The sequence below is a fragment of the Musa acuminata genome, chromosome BXJ1-3, assembly GCF_036884655.1.
Source record: "Musa acuminata AAA Group cultivar baxijiao chromosome BXJ1-3, Cavendish_Baxijiao_AAA, whole genome shotgun sequence".
Taxonomy (NCBI): domain Eukaryota; kingdom Viridiplantae; phylum Streptophyta; class Magnoliopsida; order Zingiberales; family Musaceae; genus Musa; species Musa acuminata.
This window is the reverse complement of record NC_088329.1, coordinates 1,235,760-1,256,226: the sequence shown is the minus strand read 5'-3', so window position 1 is coordinate 1,256,226 and position 20,467 is coordinate 1,235,760. Positions and strand designations below refer to the sequence as shown.

General features: G+C 41.4%; 4 protein-coding genes and 1 long non-coding RNA gene across 9 annotated transcripts; 3 read left to right on the top strand and 2 right to left on the bottom strand.

The window, feature by feature from the left end:
* Positions 1-626: 626 nt before the first annotated feature.
* Positions 627-1,570, bottom strand: LOC135615236 (E3 ubiquitin-protein ligase MPSR1-like). Its single transcript, XM_065113460.1, has one exon. It carries the CDS (start codon positions 1,487-1,489, stop codon positions 863-865), a length of 627 nt encoding a protein of 208 aa, XP_064969532.1. The 5' UTR covers positions 1,490-1,570; the 3' UTR covers positions 627-862.
* A 1,531-nt stretch (positions 1,571-3,101) lies between these two features.
* On the bottom strand, positions 3,102-8,919 carry LOC135615232 (probable glucomannan 4-beta-mannosyltransferase 11). The gene is made up of 10 exons (XM_065113449.1): positions 8,788-8,919; positions 8,362-8,705; positions 6,384-6,482; positions 5,723-5,975; positions 5,480-5,590; positions 4,864-5,000; positions 4,364-4,477; positions 3,979-4,178; positions 3,679-3,873; positions 3,102-3,590 (listed from the first exon to the last, which is right to left on the bottom strand). Exons 1-10 carry the CDS (start codon positions 8,909-8,911, stop codon positions 3,422-3,424), a joined length of 1,746 nt encoding a protein of 581 aa, XP_064969521.1. The 5' UTR covers positions 8,912-8,919; the 3' UTR covers positions 3,102-3,421.
* LOC135615238 (uncharacterized) lies at positions 5,784-9,146 on the top strand. The gene is made up of 4 exons (XR_010487929.1): positions 5,784-5,923; positions 6,036-6,201; positions 8,149-8,281; positions 8,352-9,146. It is a non-coding gene; the product is annotated as an uncharacterized LOC135615238 (long non-coding RNA).
* Positions 9,147-10,473: 1,327 nt separating this feature from the next.
* Positions 10,474-13,196, top strand: LOC103977169 (uncharacterized). Of its 4 annotated transcripts, XR_010487920.1 has the most exons (5): positions 10,474-10,708; positions 10,784-10,872; positions 10,975-11,127; positions 11,309-11,422; positions 12,832-12,972. XR_010487920.1 is itself a non-coding variant. In XM_065113430.1 (4 exons), the coding sequence occupies exons 1-4, from the start codon at positions 10,588-10,590 to the stop codon at positions 12,985-12,987; spliced, it is 486 nt and encodes a 161-aa protein (XP_064969502.1). In that variant the 5' UTR covers positions 10,474-10,587; the 3' UTR covers positions 12,988-13,196. The 4 variants fall into 4 exon arrangements, 3 of the variants coding, with proteins under 3 accessions (XP_064969502.1, XP_009390888.2, XP_064969506.1); XM_065113430.1 differs by lacking the exon at positions 11,309-11,422 and having other exon boundaries at positions 10,474-10,675; positions 12,832-13,196; XM_009392613.3 differs by lacking the exon at positions 11,309-11,422 and having other exon boundaries at positions 12,832-13,196.
* Positions 13,197-13,822: 626 nt separating this feature from the next.
* LOC103977170 (uncharacterized) lies at positions 13,823-20,404 on the top strand. 2 transcript variants are annotated; one of them, XM_009392615.3, is made up of 7 exons: positions 13,823-14,476; positions 16,620-16,763; positions 17,087-17,159; positions 17,502-17,607; positions 17,689-17,785; positions 19,769-19,864; positions 19,989-20,404. In XM_009392615.3, exons 1-7 carry the CDS (start codon positions 13,886-13,888, stop codon positions 20,028-20,030), a joined length of 1,149 nt encoding a protein of 382 aa, XP_009390890.1. In that variant the 5' UTR covers positions 13,823-13,885; the 3' UTR covers positions 20,031-20,404. The 2 variants fall into 2 exon arrangements, with proteins under 2 accessions (XP_009390890.1, XP_009390889.1); XM_009392614.3 differs by having other exon boundaries at positions 19,961-20,404.
* The last annotated feature ends 63 nt before the right edge of the window (positions 20,405-20,467 follow it).

Sequence of the window (20,467 nt, the reverse complement as noted above, 5' to 3'; positions counted from 1 at the left end):
CGTACTACGACGTCAATCATGATTGGACGACACTCTACCCGAGGAAGGGGGCAATAATGCCGACGCGATGTGCGCTGACGTCACTCGCTCTCAGACACCGACTTCATTGTTGTCTGACCCAACGCGCTCGACCGAGGCAGAGGAGAACGACCACCGAGGCACGCCCATACCCTACGACAGTTCGGTTCTCCACGCAACGTCAATAGCGATGTTAGACGCCATCAGAGGTACGATCCTGCCTCCTACAGGCAGGCACGTCAGGTAACACTCAACTGCTCTATAAATACCCTTGAGTTCTAAACGAAGGGGAGGACACTTCTTCACTAAAAAACTCCTTCCACATCATCTAACTTGATTGTCGGAGGAGTCGGGCCGAGCTTCCGACCCGACCTGTGTGCAGGTACAAGGGCGAGGTTGCATCTCCCCAACGTCGCGGAAAAGCCTCACTCCCCACGCAACGTCCCGCCCGGACCATCGTAACCGACCACCCCAGCTGTCCCGAGAAACGCCGCGCAAGATTCCCCCGCATTCGGACCCGAACCAAGCTGCGTCGGCCCGAGGCCACGGCATAAAGTTGTTTACACTAACAAGAACTGCAGTTTTGAGCACAAAGCAGTGGAAGCATATCAAGTGAAACTTTTGTCTTTGATCTCATCTGGTTATCCAAATATGGATTTAGATTGTCTTCGACCTCAGATTTTTATCTTTCAACCAAGTCCCCAAGTCTTTAGAGCAAAAAAAATTGAAGGCACTGTGTTGAACGAAGAGTCCTAATCAGACAAATGAATAGTTTCTTCCACAATCATCACCTCCCCAATCACTATCTATGTACATTGATTCCTTCTTCTTGTTGTTCTTGATCTTATTGTTCATCGATTCCTTCATCCCTTCTTCCAAATGCTACCGTAATGATCAGCTCCCTAGTCCTCTCCCTTCCGGCGTCGCCTATGGTCTTTGGCTCTCCCTCCTCCGCCGGCATTTGGTACCTGCACACCGGGCAGGATCCGTGCATCCCCAGCCACTTTTCGATGCACCCGCCGTGGAACCGATGCCTGCACGGCATCTCCCTCACCGACGGCGGAACCGCGCCCTCATCTGAAGCCGCCCCCCTGCCGCCCCCCAGCCCGTCGAGGCACACGGGGCACTCCTCGCCCGCGTCCTCCTCGCCTGGCTCCACCGTCCTCAACGCCTCGATCGAGGCCTTGGAGGCCGGCGGAGGGCCTCCGCCGCCGGCCGCCGGCTCTGGGGAGATCAGCTCGGAGAGCAGCGCCGGGTCGCCCTGGAGTATGACCACCCGGCGGGTGAGCGGGTTGAACATGACGACCCGCTCCAGCCCCGGCGCAGCCCCCTCCGCGGCAGGCGCGCCAACCACGGCGAAGACGACGGGGAAGAAGCTGATCTCCCGCCGCTCGTCGCCACCCGCCCTCCGCAGGAGCTCCTCGAAGCGCGCAAGTACGCTTTCCGCATCCGCCTCCGCCTCCGCCGCCATCGATCGAGATCGCCGAGAAGGTCGAAGAACTGGGGAGAGGAAACAAGGGGGATTTGATATGGTGGGCTGGCGAAAGTCCGTGGAAAGATCTGGAACCTTTACCCGGGTGGAATACCAGGTTGTGTATGCGAGAGGCGGCGACCACAGGACGACGAACGGGCCCGCAGTCGCCACGCGGGGCCGACGTAGACGTCCGGTTCAGAACGCGGCACGTCACGCGGAAGCGTTGGGTATCTTTCGTCGTTTGCGTGTTCGCGTCGGCACCGATATTTTTCTAATCATTCGTCGGCGGTCGCTGCATATTATATTATGTAAATAATATATCCCATGAAAGTCTATCACTACGTATAAAAACCCATTATTACACGTGGAAAAATGATGAATGACATTATTGGACACGTGGAAAAACGATGCAGCTACACGTCAGATTGGCTCCCAGTAGAAGACGAAAAGATCGGGCGCTTTCGGTGCTTCGTTTCCCGATGTCGGTCCCGTCTGTATGTGTGCTTTCGAGATGAATCTTCCGGAAACCATAGGCGATTGGACCCATCGAATCGTCGGCATCGCCGCTGTTTGACACCTTCGACGTCTTCTCCAGAGAGTGTGGTGAGTGGGAAGACGCTTCTTCATCACCAGCCGATGCGTCTTTGGGCGGTCTCCGTCCTCTTGATCGATTTGGCTTCTGTTTCTTTTTGTTGAGCGTTGGATTAGGGAAAAAAGGTTTGCTTTTTTCCTTTCCAAGAAAAAGGAAGATTACTTTTGGATGGTTCTTGAGCACCGATAGGCGAAAAAGTAGTGTTGTTCTTCTTGTTCCGGCAGACATTTTGTTTCATTTCTCGAACGAATCGAATTGGAGTTGTTTAGTCATTGGATTGATTCCAAAAGAAGTGTCCCGCATTGTGATGGTTCTCTTTTCGAATTGCTTGGAGTCAAGTAAAGAGAACAATCACAATGCGGGACACTTCTTTTGGAATCAATCCAATGACTAAACAACTCGGCAGATCATTTTTCCTTTGAAACATGCATGCTTTCTGGGCAGATTTGTATATTTTGATTGATCCTTTTTGGTATTGTATTTCGTAGCATGCTTAATCCTCATAATGTGCTTTTTATTCAAGAAACCGATAATTCCTGTATCTGCAAACCGAGAATCATTTTGGAGTCTATAGTGTATTTGGTCGTACATTTTCTATAATTTTTTGTGGAATCAAATATTTGATTACACTGTGCTATTCAAATTGATTATAACAGTTATCAATAAAAGAAAAGAGAAAGGAAGTAATTTGATTTGAATATTATCATCATTTTTGGGTTTCCATAGTATTCTAAATCTTAAATCCAACCAGGAATGCATCTGTCTATCCTCGTCTGAAAGAAATCTTAAAGCTCTCAATATATCTGCAAGGATAATTAGACACTCAAATGCATCATTTTATGTTGACTGTTGCAATGTGGTCGAGTACCTGCTAAATTGATAAATATGTCTGCCTTTTCACATCCAATGTTTTGAGAAACGGAAATAGAGTTCTCTCATTTTTAGAGAGAGAGTGACTGAGAGAGCATGAGCTACAAAACTTCAACAGTATGTCACTTCTTCAGCAAGTCATCAAGGGAAAACAAGATGAACAAAAATCTATACTAAACTGAACATTTACACTGCTATTTGGTGGGTGTAACTGCTTTGTGTTACTTTTAAGAGAACAGGGGCCTAAACTTGCCCTCGATGTACATGACTATATGTTCCTTCTGCCTGCTACATTTTTCAGTCATTAGTGCAGTTGTTCGGTATGGAATCAGTTTAATTCTCCTCCTCCAGGGTGGTGCTTGACTGTCCCTCTTATTCATAAAGGATAGTACATGAATCATTAGTGACACAAAAGAATCTGTGGAGAGAGGATGAAATGGTGGACAACTGTGATGCCCAAGCTGTGTTCAGCTACTTTGCTGTGTAGTATAAGTACCAACAAAACCAGAGCCCATTGTGAGGAAGGACAGAGATAGAGGGAAGATGAATATGAAATATAGGTTTGTTCTGAAGATGCAATTGTGACATGCAGATATCAAGAGGAGTACTCCCATCCCCAGTTCTAAGAAATGAAACCTGACAGCAAAAAGAACAAGGGGTGGGTTAAACATCCCTGAAAGGGATTTAGACCAAGTTTTTGGCAAATAATTGTCATCAGAATTACCTTTTCCAGAACTTGTTTGGACATTTCTTAGCAGCTGTTGAAGTTTGTATAGTCTTTGATGCATTCCCTGCTTTCTCTGTGACAACCCATTCATTTACTCTCCCTGCATCAAACAGACCAATGAAGACTGCTTTGCATCGATGCAAGGACATGACGCTTTCGAAGAATATCCAGATGATAATTAGATGTAAAGACCTGTCAAAATGATGAGAAATAAAAAATGTGAAAAGAGAATGATTTGATCAAGATGCATATGATGTTTTCAAGTGCAAAAGAAATAACATAGGAAAAGTGTCAGACCTTGGGGTTCCAATTGAATTGAGAAGGGTAATGGCTATTGGGATATAGAACACCCCCCATTTTGGAATCACAACTTCAGGGAAAAATGAAGATGCTGGAATGATGATGCAGTAGAAGAAGAAAGTCACATTGTGGGATAAAATCCTTCTTGCCAAGAAGAAGTTGTAGAGCAAAAAGAATTTCTTCACAAAAGGCACTTTCTGTAGAGAAAGAGAAGTCAAACAAAATGAGACACAAAACTTTAGGCTTCACTGAGAATCTGGCAACAACTGTTCATTATGTGATTTCTGTTCTTAATCAAGCTATGCATACTTGCACAGTATGATGCTCACTCATAACTTCATAATCAGTGGATTGAAGTGAACAACTAAGAATAAGAGCTGACCTTGGCCATTATTATTTCTGTTGTCATTTTCTTGAATAAATTTGCAGGTCCGCAAGCCCAACGATGTTGCTGATAACGGTAGGCTTTATAATTGCTTGGTAATTCACTTTTAACCTAGAAAACCAATATCAAAATCAAGTACGTTATTAACAATTTGATGTCATCGACAGATTAATTTTATAAAGAAAAATATATAGCGTGCAGGAGACTGTAAAATCTTATTGGTCTTGCACTTGCAACTTCTGAAGACAAAAGTGATACAAATTCTTTTCTTTTTTCGCTTTTTTTTTTTGTGCATTTTCTGCTTCTTGAATATTTATTATGATGGAGTATCTGCATTGTGCCATATCCATTTCCATGCTTCAGAGTGGATAGATTCTGTCACAGAGAAAGGAGTTTGCTGCCTTGTTCTTGTAGGTTTTGCACAAGTCTGTCTCTTGTTATACATGCATGACTTTGGAATTGCTAGTTTAGCTAGAGGTTGACGAGTAAACACAAACCTTAAGGTCTCCAATATATACAAATTTCCAGCCTTGAAGTGTTGCTCTAACAGCCAAGTCCATGTCCTCAACTGTAGTTCTCTCTTTCCAACCTTCTGCTTCACTAATAGCTAGAATTCTCCAAATACCAGCAGTTCCTAATGCAAAAGAAGGAAATCAGTAGACCATGTCAATGAATCATGCTAGAAACCTCAAATTATGCACGTCCTGGCTATCTCGATACAACATAGATTAGAAGGTGGTTGATTACTTCTTATCTTGCTTGTTGACTGTTCATAAGTTGGGTAGAGATATAATACTTATGACTGGTATAATTTAAGCTCAGCATGGATTTTATATTCGTTTAGCCACATATTTTACTATGCATGAGAGTATAAGACCTAAACGAAAATGCTGCATTGTCCATCCTGATACTGTTTAGAAGGCTTTTCATGTGAGCTTGTTTCATGGTAGACTATAATGGTTAAAATATGAAATTAACTGTTCTTGATGCAATGTAAGGATTTTTGTCAGTTTAATTAACATTTGAATATTATTCTTCTTTCCTTACAATTGCAGTATGCTGAATATTCAGTGATACTTACCAATCATAAAACCTAAAACAGGGTAAACTCACCATTAAATCCGAAAAATGCCATAGTTGAAGAACCTGATTGTTGTTCCACTTTGAAATGGTAGTTCAATGACATCTCTTGTATCCTTGTCATTACACATTCATTGGCATTCTCTGCAGAGAAGTCAGTCATCATCTTGGCATTAACTTTCGAGTGCAATGAAAAGAATCTCCAGTGTCAGCTTAAACTTTGTTTAACATGAATTGCATCTTCAAATGCATGCTGTTCTTGATTCATAAACTTACCGAACTTCCAACGTGCTTGAACAAGACCGATTTCGGGATTATGGATGAGGAAAGGGATGGTTCTTATAAGAAAATCTGATGGAGGCTCATGATCTGCATCAAATATTGCGACATAATCGCATTTCTTCGCATAGTCGAGATCCATTGCTTCTTTCAGGGCACCAGCTTTATACCCATTCCTGTTGTCCCTTGATATGTAATGTATGTTCCTTTGCTTCTTAGACCATTTCTCACATTCCTCTTGCACCAGTTCCTGCACATCATTAGGTTTCATGTCATTCTCCAAAACATACTGATTGTGCTTCATTTGCAGTGCAGGTGTCTGAAAGTGTAATTTGATGTCATGATGAAGATGGATGACAGCTCTCTTGAAAAAGAGAAAAACAAAGAGAAGATGATTTCATCAGATGACATAGTCATTTATGATGCATCAGAAATGCAACTTTTTGACTGCTAGTTATGTTTTCATTTGGAACAAGGTATGAACAAGCTCAATTTATCTCCACCTTAATGTATAAATCCACAGAATATATCAAAATGTGTTGCAAATATACTACTGGTTATTGATGAGTAAAAGAGATTCTTCAAATTGAAAGAGTGTAGTAAGTTTTCTTCACAATGTCACATTGATCATGTTTCAATTTATTGCAAGAAACCTAACCCTAATCGTTAGGTCTGTTGAATCATCTAGAACTTGTATTATGAGTCTGTCATATGGCCATTCCAGCGTGCACACTGCTCCAATTGACATCTGGTAAACCTGCAAAATGCAGTTTGTACATCATTAGAACACTCAGAGAACAACATGGGAATATTTCCTCAAAACCTTGATAAACAAAGAATTGCAATCTAAATGTGGAAAGTAAATTTGGAAGTATTATATTGTACAAGCATGTAGATAAAGTAGTATATAAAGAGCAAAAATTGGACCTTTTCTTTTTATCCTAATTTTGATGCTTAATGGTGCATAATGATTGTCATGTTGTTTTCCAAAACATGTTTCTTATTGGAGTCATTAATCCCTTTATGTATTATCCTTTTTTCTATGAACTTGATCTCATTTGTGTTTCTTCAAAGTGACACCTGAATGGCAATCCTTAGCTTAGCTTTAATGTCCACTGTCTTCCAGAATGCCATGAGTTGGCAGCACACTGACATATCTTTAGCTGGCAGATATGTGACTTTTAAGAGGGAGGGAGGGAGGGAGATGTGTTAAATGGATCGAGTGCTCCAAGACACCAAATTCACTGACTGTAGAGAGAAAGAAATGTTAGGAACAGCTGACTCTCTGAAATGATAGAGAATTGAACAGTGAGATTTGGCCATTTTGAGTAAAGAACAAGAGCTGGATTCTGCCTGCATCTACAGTCAAAGAGCTAGAGAAGAAAACTGAAACTGCTAGAAGAATTCATCAAAAAGATATTGTAATCCTTCCACATACATATAAGATAAAAAAAAAAAAAAAAAAAGAGAGAATGATCACATGGAGCAAGGAGTGGCTGGGTCAGACAAGGAAGAAGCACAGTAGCCCTGAACTCCTCGTATAAGATAAAGGTGCACCATTAGAGACTTTGCAATAGTATATGATCAGAGCAATCCTCCATAATGCACTCCACTTGGTTGCCACTACTATGATGTTTTCTTTGTTAAGCTGACCTCAGAAATCTGCTATTGTAAGTTGACTGAATCTCAAACAATTTAAGTTTATCAGAAACATTTCAGTGTGATCCATTCCACCTAGACAGCTTGTTCTTTTCAAAAGGTTAGTAGCATCTAAAACCACAAAGCATTGAACCCTAGAGTAGTGAGTGAAGGATCCAACTCTGTTCTATATTCTGCAGAATGCGATGGATTGAACAGATCTCATTCTTCCATTCCCTCACACCTTGCACACTATCTCACAGACTTGTGAACTATGTTCCTAAAGAGATTCCATCAAACCATCTATCACATGAATGTAGTGAGTGCACTGAGATATATGCACTTGATGTCCAACACCTAAAGTCTGTGAGATTGCAAATTATGTGTAGGGTATCATATATGGGAAAGTTATAAGATGTTCCTCCAAAATCATCCATCCAACTTCAACTCTCAATGTCAATCATTTGCTTGTTTGATCAGATTGAATTATGATATTTCTTATTCAAAGTAGAAACACAGGCAGAATGATACAGGGTTCCTGCAAAATCATTCATTCCGCTTTTCTTTTAATCTTGATTGCTCGATCTTTTTTGCGATATTTTGAGAATTTGAGATAGGAGTGTGATGTATATTTTTTGTGAGATCTTTATAGCTTTCCTGCATCAGAATAGCTGCACAGAGTTTACATTCTTTTTTCAGAGAAAAATCATAGTTTTCCAATGTGAGTATTTTGATCACATCTACATCTATCATACAATTTCTGATGCTTCCTGGTTTGCATGCAGATATTATTCCCCTTCATAACTTTCCTATGAAGGATACACTCTACATAGAACTTACATTCCTTTCTTGTCAGAGGATTTCTAATACATTTCATCCATCTATTACGATCTATCTATGCAAAACGAGCTATTCCAGGTACAATTTGCTTCAATTATTTGCATCAATGTTTTGATAGATAGAATGTTTATGATGGCTAAATGTGCAGATCAAGTTACCTCCCTCTCATTGAACATGGGGATTTGGACGAGGACCAGAGGATAGGCCAGAGAGCCGAGCTCGACATCCTGCGACAATGGCGCCCACTTGTAGATCCTTTCCGGCGTGCGCCCGGAGACCTTCACGTAGAGGGCGACAAGGGCCATCGACAGCTTCTCAACTACCAGCATCACCGACATGGCCAAGCACACTACGACTGCCGCCTTCATCGACGGCACCACCACCGCCGCCCTCACTGCGGCCCACGCCGTCGCAGCTCTGTTCAACACTTCCGCGGTCGCCAAGGCCGACAGCAGATCGCAGGCTTGGTCGATGTAGATGGCCACGGTGGTGGAGACATTGCCTGCAGTGCAAACACCAGTGTAAGCATCGAGGGAGACGTACGTTAAAATGAGCTGTGGAAAGTGCTGCGTGGAGATGAGCACCTTCCATGCTCCTGACCACCTCTTCTCTCTCTCTCTCTCTCTCTCTCTCTCTCTCTCTCTCTCTACTGTACCAAGTCTTGGGGGGAGAGATAACACAGAGGAGAAGGACAAGGACAGCATGCATGTATGCGTTTACACTGCACTCCGTGGGAGCTGGTGGCAATCATAAAAGAGTTGGTCGATCAGAATATATCTGAATATAAAATGACCATACAAATCAGAAATTACATCAACTTTCCATGCTCTACTACTGAATTATATGTATTGTCTATGTGCTTTAATCGTCACTTTTTCTTTCTCTTTTGATGAACTTCTGTATTATCAAGTCAAAAATAACATTACTAGTGTTCTTATTCTCATTTTGGTGGTGATGTCAGTGTCTGGGAAATCACATCAACCAAGAGAAATAGAGCTCCAAATAAGCCTGTGACAGATTATCCAAATCAAGAGATGAATACTAATTAGAAACCAGCTGAGATTACTGCTCCTTGTTTGACTGGATGTCCCCATTCATGTGCACATGTGCCATGCAGACTAATTTCCTTGGAATCAATCAATAAACAAAGACTGCAGAGGAAGAAGTTGCATGAGTGCAGCACAGCACGACACTGCCTGTATCATCCCATTTCCCTCTCTTAGACCACCCCTTTTTAAGTCAGTCTCTGTTCCTGAGTTGGTGACATGAGAGCAAATGCACAGATCAACAGTTGCATGAGAAAGAAGCCAATTATTTTCCAGTGGTCATTGATGGATATATATTATTGTTGGGGCATTCATGGTGGCTCATAATTGGCTGTCTCTTTGCACTGGGTGGTGAGAGGATCCTAAGACCCATGCAGATGTAATCCAATGGAAGGAGATTCCAAGATCATGTGGGAGGAGCATCATCAATTCTCTTTCTATAATTTTTGTCTTCTTCATCTGAGTTTCCTCTTCACATGCATGCATGTGTAGAGAGATAATATTAGAATATGTGGGATGGCAAATGAAGTCAAGGGTGAACGATTGACATATCATAATAAAACTATTTCTTTATATTCTGAATGATAGTGATGATGATGATGAGGATTTGAGTCAGAGTTTTGCATGAATCATCCACAAACATTTTTTACTAAAGTATAATTCATTAACATAGTTCATATCGAATCCGATCCACAAAATGAGTTGCTAAGAGCAGTAGATGGAAATTTTTTCGACCACAAAAAAATTAAACATAATAAGCCCATGCAAAAATTTCAAACATAGACAATTGCTAGCCTTGAAATGTTTAGGTAGTAAACAATTCAGAAAACTTTAAATTTAAATATAATTTAGATCTCTCCCTCCCTCCCCTTCTTAATTTGCTTCATAGAATGTAGAAAGATGATCACAAAGGTCATGACTAAGGAAAAATTTTATGGATAACAGAGAGAGAGAGAGAGAGAGAGAGAGAGAGAGAGAGAGTAATCAATCATCACATGAGCATCCTAGGCGTGGCCGAGAGCGTTGCATGGGAAGATCATGGCCGTCCATTTAGCTTCCGCGTTCTCATGTCTACGTCAGGACAATCGCCCGGCCCAGTCAATCTGGCCAATTTTGACCGGCTCATGAGATCGGGCCAATTTTGACCGGCTCATTAGATCGGGCCCATTTTGATCGGCTTATTTGATATATAGCCCATTTAGTCCAATTATTCTGCGTGCGCACGAGGCTGTCTTTCACTGCTATCTATGGCAATACGAAAAGCGACATTCCGGCATTGGCTGCAGACCAACCGTTTGGTAATATTCCGCACAGAGCAATTGCTTGCTTGAGTGAGCGATGGCTCTTCGGCTGCTTCCTTCCACAACGGGGAACTCACTGGGGCTGCCGTCAACGCTCTCCCAAGGATTTAGGATCCGGTTCTGTGGTAGTCTTCACCTCGCCTTTCCCAATCATTCCCGTAAGTTTTCTGATCGTGTAAAGTGTACATTGTGATGTTCGTCGGATTAATATTGAAATTTCATTGCTTCTGCAGCGTCCTCCCTGCCATTACTTCGGGTCGAAGCGAGGAATGATTCCCGAAAAGAGAGCGCAAAGACAAGGAACCGTAGGATGCAAAGAAAGGTTCGAACTCTTCGTCCGTCTTTTATGTAACTAGTTTTGGGCTCATTGTTACGCTAGGGTTTAAGCTTTTACTGCTAATTGATGCGTGTTTCTTCTGTAAAGTACAATGGCTCGGCTACGAAGCCCAGGCTCTCTGTTTTCTGCTCCAACAAACAACTATATGCATTGCTGGTTGATGATCAAAACAAGAAGACTCTTTTCTATGCCAGCACATTGCAAAGATCCATTCGTGGAGATCCTCCATGTACCAGTATAGTAAGTGAACCTAAACATTGCAGGTGCTCTTTTCTCCTTTGAGGAATTTTGCACCTCACCATTCCTTATCTGTTCTAATTCATGACTGTTGACTTTCATATCTTTTGTTGTTTATTCGACAAAGATATCAACTAAATTGAGATCATTTGATGATTAATATGTGATAAGATATGATCCTCAGATGGGGCTTTCTCCAATTTGAAGAGAATGTCTCCCAAGTAAGAACAAGGGAGAAGGATTACTACTAAATTAATTGCAAAGATCCATTCGTGGAGATCCTCCATGTACCAGTATAGTAAGTGAACCTAAACATTGCAGGTGCTCTTTTCTCCTTTGAGGAATTTTGCACCTCACCATTCCTTATCTGTTCTAATTCATGACTGTTGACTTTCATATCTTTTGTTGTTTATTCGACAAAGATATCAACTAAATTGAGATCATTTGATGATTAATATGTGATAAGATATGATCCTCCCAAGTAAAAACAAGAGAGAAGAATTACTAGTAAATTAATTGCATAAAGATACATACATACATACATACATAAATAAATAAATATATATATATATATATATACATATATATATGTATACATATATACATATATATATGTATACATACATACATATATATATGTATACATACATACATATATATATGTATACATATATATATGTATATATATATATATAAAGAGGTCTTATGGGGCAATTTCTTTTTTAATATTTTTGTCATCCCTCAAAATTTCATCAAAAGAGTTTTTAAATACAAAGATCTGGTAGCTAAATTGTCTGTCTAATTTGTATTATAATCTTATTAGGATCCTTAGAGATCAATTAATTGGATTGGAATTAGTGACATAGCTTGATTGGCCTTTGCCTTTTGCAACTCCTCTACGATTAAATCGAGCAAACTTTGGTCGCTTTGTGGTATTGTGCCAATAGGCAGTAGATTCATTTTGCACCATATCCATGTGATGTGGTGGATATTTGTTTTGAATTAGTACAGCTTTTATGTGTGCCTCAGAACCTAAAGATACATCTGATCATTTTTTATACTGACAAACAGTAGGTTTCATGTGCAGTATATGCAATTGACGTGGTGGATGATATCGACATTTTGTTGCAGATTGCGGATCACTGCTAAAAAATTAGCTGGATAGTACTTACTAGTGGTTTTCATGTGCTTCAGAACCTTGTTGATCATGTCACCTGGGAACCAACATTTCATGACTCCACTACTTCCAACATGTTTTTTAAACTTCTATATATAATTGCTGAATCTGTACGACAAAACACACACTCAAAATAGCTAGGTTATGTTGCATGGTGGATCACTTGTCAATCATTTGCAAACCTGTAAGGTCGTCCTTTGGCAAGTATCAACTTCTTTACAGCATTTATTATAGAAAGTTTCAGCATGGAGTTTTACATGTTCTATTAAAGCCTAAAGGTTATGATGGTAAGTTCCTTTTTATATGCTCTGCCTTTTCATTCACTGGTACTACTTTGGCATCAAAGCAGTTGCTTAGGCTGGCTGTCGTGGTAGTTTACTAATGTACTGTGGCAATCTATCTGTGCAAATTTTCTTAGAATTTTTAAAAAAGTTTGTCATTCTAACAATGGTACCAGAAACTTAACTTTACCAAAAATTCTTCAGTTTGCATGATGGGTTTCTTATAATGGTGCTCGGGTTTGGCTGCAGGAAGCCGCTCGAAAGGTCGGGGAGGAGCTCATCAAAGCATGCAAGGATTTGAATATTTTCGAAATATCATCTTACGATCGCAATGGATTTGCCAGGGGAGAAAGAATGGCAGCATTTGAGATACCAATCTCACAACATGGGTTCTTATTAAGATAACTAACAAGTTTCTGTTCTTCCGGTCCCAAGTATCACAAGTGGTGAAACTATTGGCTTGAGAGAGATATGTCAGAACTAATTAACATGTATCATTTCACCTAATATTTGTGCCTATTATTCATGTTTATCGATCTTATTAACCGGCACAAGAATTGATGTTGACAGTATGACAAATTGCATGATTAATGTATCAATCACGTTAAGTGAAAGCAGCAACAATGCCTGCCAAAAATTGTTGCAGTTGTGTCATATATATGGATCCTGTCGACTATCTAATCTCCTTAGGTCAAATTAATTGTCATAATATTTCTTTTTTATTTAAAGTAAATAAAATAATCAAACGAAGAGAACCATTTGATATGCCTAAAGGGACACGTGGAGGATTAACATGTTGGTCGTGCCTAGTCAGCATCCATTTCAGCACATTTTTCACAGAGAAGACATGGAGTTGACTTTTCTGACCTTGGACTGGAGGCTGACTTAAGAACACCTAATACAAGTTTTGGTCAAATTAATTTAGTAATTTTAATTACTTTTATTTTATTTTATACATAACACACTACTGAGATCAAATTATTTTCTATAAACATGATCTTGAGGTCAAAGGAAGGAAACGTCTCAGCCAATATTTCTTTCACGTCATTGGTCGATTACGGTGAGCCCCACCAGTTGAGCGCCCAGGGAACTAATGTGACCCGTAATGAACGATTGGATGTTAGAGGGTTGGCGATCGGAACGGCTAGGATGTAGTATTGCAACATTATTGGATTAGTAATACTTGGACAGGATCCCAACTCCTCCGTATCCCCGTACGTATATAAATAGCAGGCGGCGGGGAGGAGGTGGAGCGAGCGGTGCCTTGTTTGAAGGCCGAAGCCTCCTCGCCTTGCTCATCCTCATGGCCTTCTCCTCCCTCCTTCCCAAATCCTGCTCCCCTTTCCCCTCCTCCCTCACCAACTCCATCGCCACCACTCGATTGGCGCCGCTCCGCGTCAGCATCCGCCCTCGGGCCGACGGCCACCGTCGGGGCCGCTCCTTCCTTACGAACCCTATCTCCAACCCTCTCCACTCTCGATCGGCGCCCGCCCGCCTCAGCTTTCGCGCTCGGGCTGAAGGCCGCCGTGGCAAACCCGAGGCACCACCGCCGCTGCCCCCGTCCCTGCCCCCCGAGAAGAAGTCGTTCGCCGTGGCCACCGGCGAGCTCTTCTTGGGCCTCGCATCGTTGCTCGTCAGGAGCAGGGGCTCAGCTTTCGTCGCCGTGCCCCCTGACGCGGAGGTCTATGTTGACGGTAGAGGGGGTTCGAACGGCTCTGTGGTGGAGGAGTCGGTCGATGGAGATGTGATCTGGGAGCAGAGGTCGAAGGATGTGGAGGCCGAGAAGGAGCGAAAGAAGGTTACGAGCCCAGGGTTCAGTTTCTCCGCGGCTGGTTTACTGTTTCCCTACCATCTCGGGGTGGCTCAATTCCTTCTCGAGAAGGGGTACATTAAGGTGATTCTTTGTTCCTCTGACTATGGATTCAATCATCTTTTAGTTCCAAAGATGCCTGCCTGTTTTAGCATTTCGTGTTGTGGAAGAAAGGATTCAATCATCTTTTAGTTCCAAAGATGCCTGCCTGTTTTAGCATTTCGTGTTGTGGAAGAAAAGGTGTCATTTTGGGGAATCAAACTTAGTTTTCTTTTGCAATTCATTTGGGAGTTTATGGCACGTTGGTAGTTTGTTTATACCTCTTGCTTGTTTGGTGGGAAAGGAATTGGTTTCCTTTTTTACTACTTGCCAAAACGAGTACAAAATTCACCCCCTGATGTCGGAGCAGATCACCCAGAAACGGTTTGATAGCCAGTCCCGTCTCCTGGTAGTAGTTGCTTTAGAGGCTCTACCATAGATTGCCAAACAATTGGGAATCCTGTTGCCCTTCCTTTATACGTGTACAACAGTATATTCTTCAAACATCATTAAAAGAGATAGAATCTCTGACTATAGACAAAGCACTACAAAGAGCAACACCTTTCCATGCAAAATATGAATGAGAACTTGGGATCGGCCTCAATTTGGATCCGTCTAGCTCCTTCCCCAAAATGTGGCTTGGCTTTGTGTTATTTGGACCCTTTGAACGAGAGGAAAACTGTGGCTTAGGTAACACTTGTTGTGAAATAAAGTTCTCTTAAGATAAAGTAAGCTGCAAAGGCCAAAAGTAGCTCAGAACAACAATGACTGTTGCAGAGACACCTGCATGAAGGAGGAGGAAGAAGAAGAAGAAGAGCTACCTTCATTTCCACATGACATTCCTTTCCCTCCTCAGCTGGGTCAGACGAGAGGTTATGCCTCCATCTTTGGTCAAAATATGAATGACTACAGGGAGGTGAATGACCAACGAATAATGGTGAAAACAGGAAAAATGGCCTTTATTAGCCTCCAGTTTGGGGCTTTAGAACCTTCATAGGTGTTGTATCTTGAGCTACTGTATCCCGTATGAGGTAGGTCATGAATGTATGTCTATTGATCAAATTTATCATGTCCTAAGTCTTGAGGTAGAATTGGGGGATAGAAAGATACAAAAATTGAGTAACAAATCAGCGGTTCCCAGTGCATGTAAATTTAAGTGTCCTTGTAACATTTTGCATATGATTGAAAGTGTATATATATGCTGCAGGTATTATAAGCTTATTTCTGACATAGTTCTCATGCTAAGGAGGGAATATTTAGTCAATTGTGGTAGCCCACTAGATCTATGTAACAGGTTTACAACCCCAGCAAGCATAATGAAAATGATTATTTGCTATGGTATTGGTTGTTGCACCTGGAGAAAGTCCTTCATTTCTTCAATGCACGGAGAAAGAGAGAGAGATTAGGCAGTAATTTATTAGCATAGCAATGTCTATTCTTATGTCATCGGTATGTTAGTCCTACGACTTATGTGTGAATTCTGGTAAAGATAAAAGGTCCTCTTTCTGTCTATGTGTCAGCATTGACTTTTGATTTGATTCTTCCTGATAACATGAGAAGACTGTAAAACCCCCATTTTTCTCATTTTTTTCGGTGCCTTGATCTCTCACTCTCCATTCTGCCTTGCTTGCTGAAGCTTTAGGTGTTCGGCATCAGGAGTAGGTAGCATTCAACTTCTTCTCAAAAGGGCCATCCTTCTTTTGTAGACAATGTTACTTGTTCATCCTTTTTCTAAGGTCTTAGCTACGAGGTCTAGTCCTTTCCAAGTCAGTGACCTGATTTACAACATTTTAGACGCAAAATAGGATATCTGATTGCAGATGTTTACAATAACTTATATATATTATTTTGGTATCTATGCTCCCATTGGGCATTAGTCCAGCTTTTCATTTCATGTGACTTTGCTGGTTACATGGACTGCAAGACTAGAAAAGAGTTACTATGCACGTTAGATAATGCAAAGTAAGACTTTTCTATGATTGACTTCAATCCACCTTGAACTTTATTAGTGTTTCCACCAAATTGCCTTTTGGCATGGCATTCTAATGTGTGTTTGTATACATGGCTGTCATATGGGTGTGGATTGGATGGAAGCTATGTCTCAGTATGTTAATTAATCATGTTTAGACTTTATTTGTGTGTCTACATTGTAGATCTCATAATGAGTTAAATCATTTCATTGATTCAGGAAACCACACCACTCGCTGGCTCTTCAGCTGGTGCCGTAGTCTGTGTCGTAATTGCTTCTGGTAAGACCATGCAAGAAGCTCTGATGGCAACCAAGATTCTGGCTGAAGATTGCCGACTTAAAGGCACTGCATTTCGGCTTGGGGTACTTTTATATACTAGCACTGATTTTTTATTTGTATTTTGGAAGGTCACAATTAGACTGAATCAAATTAGTCTTCTTTTCTTCATTTGGTCCTTGTGTGATGCATAAACTAAGTGCAGAAATACTTATAAAAGTACCCTTGTGCCTTTAGTTACTTCATTGTGCTCTTTATTATTATTATATTACTTTATTATGATGTTTATTTTTTAAAGAAATTAGAAGCACACCCAAAAAATATATAGAATACTTTAATCGTTGCATGCTATCTTTGTTAAAAATTGAAACTCTATTTTAACTTAGCTTTTATATGTTATTTTGTTCAGGCAGTACTTAGGGATGTTCTGAATGATTTTCTTCCAGATGATGTGCACACTAGATCCAGTGGAAGAATTCGTGGTAAGCTTACTGTGATAAAGGAGTGCTGATGTTGAATTTGAATGACATTACAATCTTTAGCCTTTATATGGTATTCATACTCTCATGGGCTTCTCACTCCTTTTTCTGGATTCATCTATGATAATGGATCCTGCCATCCTGGTACAAAACTAGTTATTTCATCAACTATTTTTTTATGGCTTTATAAACCTGTTAGAATTACATAGCTTAGGGACCACATTCAAGATTTTGAATATTGTATGAAAAGTCATTATTATTTAACTGATACCAGACTTGTATTGTTGATGTCAATGATAACTTAAAGTAATGTTGCTGGAGTTTACAAATTTTCGTTTCATGCAGTTGCTATCACTCAACTATTGTGGAGGCCAAAGGGATTACTCGTGGACCAATTTGACTCCAAGGAAGATTTAATAAATGCAGTTTTTACGTCTTCCTTTATTCCAGGGTATGTTAGTTTAGTTTCTTTTCCTTTCTTTTTTGCAAGAACTTTGATATCAATTAAAGAATGACTTCATTTCTGGTCCAGCTATCTAGCTCCTCGGCCAGCCACTATATACCGTAATCGATTATGCATTGATGGGGGTTTGACATTGTTTATACCGCCAACTTCTGCTCCAAATACGGTAAGTAATGTTAGACTATATGTTAGACTATATTCCATAATATGTTGATGTATGTTTTGGTGGAATTTTTCAGGGTAGTTGGACTTAGTGATTTAAAAAGGCGCTCGGGCAACGCGAGGCGAGGCCCGAGCGCCTTGCTAATCTCCCAGGCGGCGCCCTTCAAACAGGCGCCGCCTGGGCGCTCGCCCGAGCCCAAGCGCTGGGCGCTTCGGGCGAGCGCCTGGGTTAACCAAGGCGACCGAACCAGGATTTTAGGTCTGGTTCGGTCCTGGTTCGGTCTCTGATGGTTAGTTGGTTCAATCGAACCAACTAAAATCGATATAAGTGAGAACCCAACCCTAACTCTCGCCGCTGCCGCTGTCGCTCCCGATCCCAATCCCAATCTTGCTGCTCGCCGCTGTCGCTGCTCGCAAACGCTTCCGTTGTCGTCGCTCACCGCTGTTGCTGCTCGCAAACGCTGCCTATGTCGCCGCTCGCGCCTCCCGCTACTCGTCGCTCCTTCTCCCGTTGCCGCTGCTCGCCGCTGTCGCTGCTCACAAACGCTGCCTCTGTTGCCGCTGTCGCTGCTCGCAAACGCTGCCTCTGTCGCCGCTCACGCCTCCCGCTCCTGCTCCCGCTGCCGCTGCCGCTGCTGCTGTCACCGCTCGCACATCCCGCCGCTCCCGCTCCTGCTGCCGCTGTCGCTGTCGCCGCTCGCGCCTCCCGCTGCTCGCCGCTCCTGCTCCCACTGCCGCCGCTGTCGTTGCCGTTGTCGCCGCTCGCGCCTCCCACTGCTCGTCGCTACCGCTGCTCGCCGCTGCTCGCCGCTCGCCACTACCGCTATCGCCGCTGCCGCTTCCTCTTTTCTTAGTCAGCAGGCTCAGCACCCCTTTACACTTCCTTTTAACAGTATACGTATACTGTATACTGTTAATATTATTAAGTTTATTTAAAATAATTAATTTTCAATACTGTTAATAGATTAATAATATATTATTTTGATTTTAATACTGTTATGTTTTATTTATTTGAAATTATTGCTAGGTTTCTTAATACTATTAATTTTATATCTTAGATTTTTTTAATTTAATAGCATATTTTTATTTAAAATTTTAAATAATTATATTTATTAATTATATTATATATTTTTATATTTTAGCATCTCGCTTCGCTCGGGCAAGCGCCTGGGCGAGCGCCTAGCGCCTCGGGCGTTTTTGGACCTTGGCACCTTTTGGCGCCTAGCGCTTTTTAAATCACTGGTTGGACTCGTGTTTTTGTTGGTTTCTGATGTTCCCAATGAAGATGCATATGTATGCCGGATGGCATATTCATTTCTCTCTCTCTCTCTCTCTCTCTCTCTCTCTCTCTCTCTCTCTCTCTCATTTTAAATATCTTCCAAACAGCAATGGTAATCAAGTTGCCACTTCTATTCTTAATCGGACATGTGAAGTTCCAACCCTTGAACATGTGCTATAAGAAAGGTCGGTACTGTTCTAACTTTAACTCCCAAGTAAGAAGGATATGATGGTGCCTCTGACAGCACACCTAACAATTTTCTATTATAATCCTTAGTGCTATCCTATTTCAAATAGTGATGGACTACCTCTTCAATCATTTTACAAAATTCTCACCAGACTGTAAAGTTCATGGTACTTCACCTTTGGTTCCACTTCAATGTTAATGGACACTGCATTGGGCTGACTTCGATTTACTTGCCAGTCTGTTTGATAGTTGTATCTGTTACATATATGAATTTAATCCTGACCTGGATGTAACTCTGCAGCAACTTGGGGTTCATGAGTTGCTGTCACGAGTTTTTTTACTCTGATACGATATTATCGATATTTTATAGTCCAATTAAATATGTTCCATCTTTTTCATCTGAAATATCACTTTACTACCCTTTTCTTGGGAGCATTGATGTGTTAACTTGTACCATCTGGTTATCGTGGATGGTTGGACATAATCAAAATGCTTGAGATGATCCTTGTTGTTTAATTGCAGGTTCGTGTATGTGCTTTCCCTGCCAGTCGATTGGGACTGAAAGGGACTGGAATTAGCCCAGATTGCAATCCAGAAAACAGAGCTACTCCGCGACAGGTACTTGTGATTACTTAGGAGCATGCACCATTTATTTTTCATTCACTGGATTTTATAGTGAGCGATGTGCATCATGATGCATTGTGTCAATTTCAGCTTTTCAATTGGGCCCTGGAACCTGCAGATGATCACATCCTGGATGAGCTATACGAGCTCGGATATCTAGATGCATCTGTCTGGGCCAAGCTGAATCCTGTGGATACAATTGTGGAAGATGTAAATGGTCATATCAGGACATAATTCCGATGGCTTAAGGTAATTGATGGATGTGAAGGATTCAAACTGCCATTCCTGGAAATCAAATCTGGAACAAGTTTACGACACATAGAAGATTTTAATTCTTGTCAAATGCCCAAAACTAACTCATCAGGTTCGGAAAAAAGTCATGTACCCTCCCTCTTCAATATTTCAAATTCCTTGTGAAAGGAAGTGATCTGGATCGACTGGATCAGGGTTGCATAGAATACAAAAGCACCAAGTCTTTTACATGGAACACAAGAATTACTCCTTGAAATTAAAGATTCAAATAATTCTCACTTACTACTTTTCATGGCAGGAATTTGTAACATTACTACACTATACAACAATTCATACAATGTTATC